Source organism: Solanum tuberosum, unplaced genomic scaffold (assembly GCF_000226075.1).
Source record: "Solanum tuberosum cultivar DM 1-3 516 R44 unplaced genomic scaffold, SolTub_3.0 scf00204, whole genome shotgun sequence".
NCBI classification, from domain to species: Eukaryota; Viridiplantae; Streptophyta; class Magnoliopsida; order Solanales; family Solanaceae; genus Solanum; species Solanum tuberosum.
This window is the reverse complement of record NW_006239127.1, coordinates 1,105,521-1,109,595: the sequence shown is the minus strand read 5'-3', so window position 1 is coordinate 1,109,595 and position 4,075 is coordinate 1,105,521. Positions and strand designations below refer to the sequence as shown.

At 31.6% G+C, this 4,075-nt stretch overlaps 1 protein-coding gene across 2 annotated transcripts in view; it reads right to left on the bottom strand.

Annotated features, from left to right (window-relative positions):
* Positions 1 to 722: 722 nt before the first annotated feature.
* LOC102595253 (probable purine permease 9) overlaps positions 723 to 4,075 on the bottom strand; it is a 25,100-nt gene continuing 21,747 nt past the window's right edge. Inside the window, exon 3 of one of the 2 annotated variants that reach the window (XM_006355547.2) lies at positions 723 to 1,700. In XM_006355547.2, coding sequence (XP_006355609.2) covers positions 918 to 1,700 — 783 coding nt within the window. In that variant the 3' untranslated portion in view covers positions 723 to 917. The remainder of the gene's footprint in view (positions 1,701 to 4,075) is intronic. The other variant, XM_015312445.1, reaches the window with a different exon arrangement.

Sequence of the window (4,075 nt, the reverse complement as noted above, 5' to 3'; positions counted from 1 at the left end):
TAAGAATTGTCAAGTCTTATAAAGAGTCCAAGATTCTCGTCCTTCACCGGTGAGGTGAGTTATTCATTCCATTCTTAAGAAGTCAATAAGAAAAGTTGAAGCTTTGCTTATATACTCTAAATAGATTTAAATTAGGATGAGCCTTCAACTATTTAAAAAACGGCAAATCATATCAAACAACTTATACTGAACAACAATTTTCTCATTTTTTATAAGTTGTCATTTCATAAGTTGTTAGAGCCTATTATTTTTTGAGCCAACTGAATAGATTTCTCAAATTCTTTTGAGTTATCTAATTGTCCACTTTATTATCTACTTTTAAATTATTTCAACTAGCTAGTAACTTCTTAATTAAGCAAAACAGACAGATTAATTAAGAAATAGATGAAGATTAATTATTATTCATTAATGCTTCTGTTTGATGAGTAATATGACTAATACAATACTATCAACAAAACAGACAAGTAGAGATGAATAAGGTAACATCCAGATATTTGAAACTTCCAATTGACATTTTAAGAAAGTGACAAAGCTTATGATTGATGCTATTGTTTTGGCCCAATATGGATACGTAACGATTGAAATGCGCCTGACACTGATACTACATTAAATCAACTTCGAACCTAACCAAACTTAAAAGTTAACACAAGAAAGAAGGATTATCCAAGACGAAACCTCACATCCCTAAGTGAGGTGACATATCCCTCCATCTCATATTAGTTGTTCACTTTTCCATCAACACGCCCTTAATATAAATAAGGACAATTTTACTAATTTATCCCTTATAAATTTTTTTGAAGAATTTACAAATTTGTTTACACTTTTTTAAACAGTTTCTGCAGAGATCATATTGAACTTATTACATAGAAATCTTCACATTTACATATGATTCAAATTTTTTGAATGAGGGAGGCTTATTATAAATTATCATCTTGATCATCTGAGGATTTAACTTCACTTGTTTTTGCCTCTAAATCATCAAGATAATGTTGATAAATATACGATGCATATCCCCATAGTCCCAATAACAATGAAAACACCTTCAATCCACTCATCATATCTTTCAAAAACACCATCGCAAAAATTGGCACAACTGAAGATCCCAAATTGATGATCACATTTGAGAATAAAGCTGAAGCCTTGTAAACCAATCCAACTGATCCAACGGCGTACAGCTGCCATGAAATCGCAGTACAAATCAAGTTTATAACATATGACAATTTCCCCGTTCTGTATTCTCCTATTTCCTTCTCCAAATCATTCCAATTACCGCTTGCAAAAAGCCCTGTTAACGAAGTAATTGTCACGAAAAGACCGATGAAAAATGACATTTTCATGACTTCTTTTAACGTGCCACTTTTGAATACCTTTTGGAATGCTACTTCTGTTAATGAGAACTGTAAAGCGTATCCTAGAGACCCGAATGTAGTTGCTGTAAATCCGATTAGCAGAGTTTTCTGAGATATTTCTCCGCTATCACCCGTCTCATTCTGGAAAATAACAGCAGACGATGAAAAGGAGAGAAGCACGACGGAGTTGAGTATAATTGCTGTGATTTTTTGTCTGTTGAGGAGGAAGGAGGTGAGCGCGGTGAATGCCAATTGAGAACCGGAAATGAGGGAGTAGGTAGAGACGGGAAGGTATTGTACTCCAATTGTAAACAACATAGAGTTTGCTACTTGAAATAAACCAAGGAAGATGTAAACTGAAGCGCGAACAAATATACTAGCGCTATTAACAGGTTGTTCAGTGTGATTTTTGGCTGAAGAATAGAAAATAAAAGGCAGAAGAATTGGGAATCCAGCAGTTTGTGCTAATGTAGCAATCCATATGCTTTTGCCACCTTGTTCATAGTATACTCTGCCCAATAGAGTGCCAGTTGCTTGACCACCAACAGTAAAAAAATGTGAAGATAAATATTTGAAGCCATAGTATGAATTTACTTGATTCAAAGCTGCTGTTTCGCATTTTCAGACAACTCTGTTCTCTCTGCTTCTTCAACTGTCAAATGAAACAGGGAAACATAAAAACAGAGAAATCTCAATCATAATTAACTTCTAATACTTGTATTTTGGCAAAATCAAATCCAACGCATCCAACTCTTTCAATCCAATTAAGTTCGGGCGAGTTATTAACTCGTCCATTCATTAGCTCAATTCATTTCAACCCAACCCATTTCAGTACTTTGGTTTGATATGTAACCTTTAATTATTTGATCAAAATAAGATTGAATTAGGTCTTGTCTCGTTATATAACTCATGACCTAATTCCAATACTTTTTTACCCAAATAAATCATGTGCCTTAAATTTAACCCAACCCGTCCAATATCCACCGCTACTGCAACAAGTGGGGAGCCAGGAATCTAAGAAAGTTTGTATAAACTGTTTTTCTTCTTTTATTGATGAATGAATTATGGACACCCCAACCACATTTTATCAAAAAAAAATGTTTGTGGCAGGCTACTTCTCACGTTTAAAAAATAATGAACTAATTTGATTTGACACAAAATTAAAAAAATAAAATAAATAAAAAAGATTTTTTAATTTAGTATTTCTAAATTAAAGATAATACATCATTCTTTCTCAAATCGAGAAGAAGAGGAAGTATAATTTACAGCTAGATTAACATTTCCTTTTCTACGTTTGGGTTCCTTAACATATTCTATCGTTTTTATTTGCATCTTAGGTGGATCGTTAATAAGATCTGTCCATTTTTAATTAAAAAATAATAATTACACCCAACATCCTTCTGTTCATATAATAAATTTAATTTAAGTGATCTGCTTTAATAAGTCAGCATTTGTCCATGTGAATCAGATTTTAAAATTTTTCTTCAAAAATATATCCTTTGTTATGAGATTTGATCAGATTTTTTCAAATATTTTTAAATTTTTAAAAATCAATTGCACTCATTCAACTTTAAAATTTACCATGTAAAAACATTTTCATTTACAATTTCAAAAACTTAAATTTCTAAATTTCGGTGCTCACTAGACATCAACCTCAGTTTTTACTTGTTTATACCATATAAGTTTAATTGATTATTTATGTATATTAAAATTAAAGGGTTTGTTTATATATTATGTCTAAATATATTTCATTAGTATTTGGCTAGCAGATTAGTAAATCAAAAAAATGATATATGTTAGATTTTTTCCCGATTTGATTCGATTTGTTGTTTGGTTTGATTTTCGGTTCCAACCAAGTGTGATGCAGTACTTGATGTAATTGTTACTCACTTAATTAAAGATCTTGAGTTCAAATCTTGAATATGTTTTTTTTATAGGGAGTAATTTTCCCAAATAAAGTCTTACACGACACGAATTTAGACTAATCAGTCTTTAATATGAATACTTGAACACCAAATAAATAAATAGAAGTAAATTACTGTTATCTCCTGTATTCAGGTTAGTAAAAAATACAGAAACAGAAAAAATATGAAATAGACAGAATGAATTTTAATCCGAGTCCACAGAAACCACTGTGTTTCCTTAAGAAATTTAATCCCCTCACTGTACCGAGGTTGCAGATTAATTCCTCCCAAAATAAAACGGATTAACCTGTTAAAGACGTAGCGGTACCTCAAACTTCAATAACTTCAGAGAACGCAAGAACAACAACAAGAGCACACACAGACTCAATCGATCGACAATTTTGTTTATGCAAGAAAATGTATGCAGAGAGGGGAAAAAAATTCAGTGTCTGAAAAAACGAAAAAAACCCTCTTATTTAGTCATTTGCAGCAAGGAACGCGTCTGTTCAGAAAAATCTGTTCAGACCCATTTTTTCCAGAACATTGTGTCCTTTGGGGAAAAGTAACGACTTTTCGGAAGAATTACCGTTTGGGAAAAGTAACGACTTTTCGGATGAATTACCGTTTGGGAAAAGTAACGACTTTTCGAAAGGATTACCGTTACACGTGAATTTCAAATTCAGTTGTGCCAAATTAATTAATTTTTTTATTTAACTAACATTCTGAATTAATTGATAAGAAAAAAGAAAATGAATTAACAAGATTGATTAAATAAATTTTGTCCAAAAAATATTATCAATCAAATCATTTGCCAAATCCAAA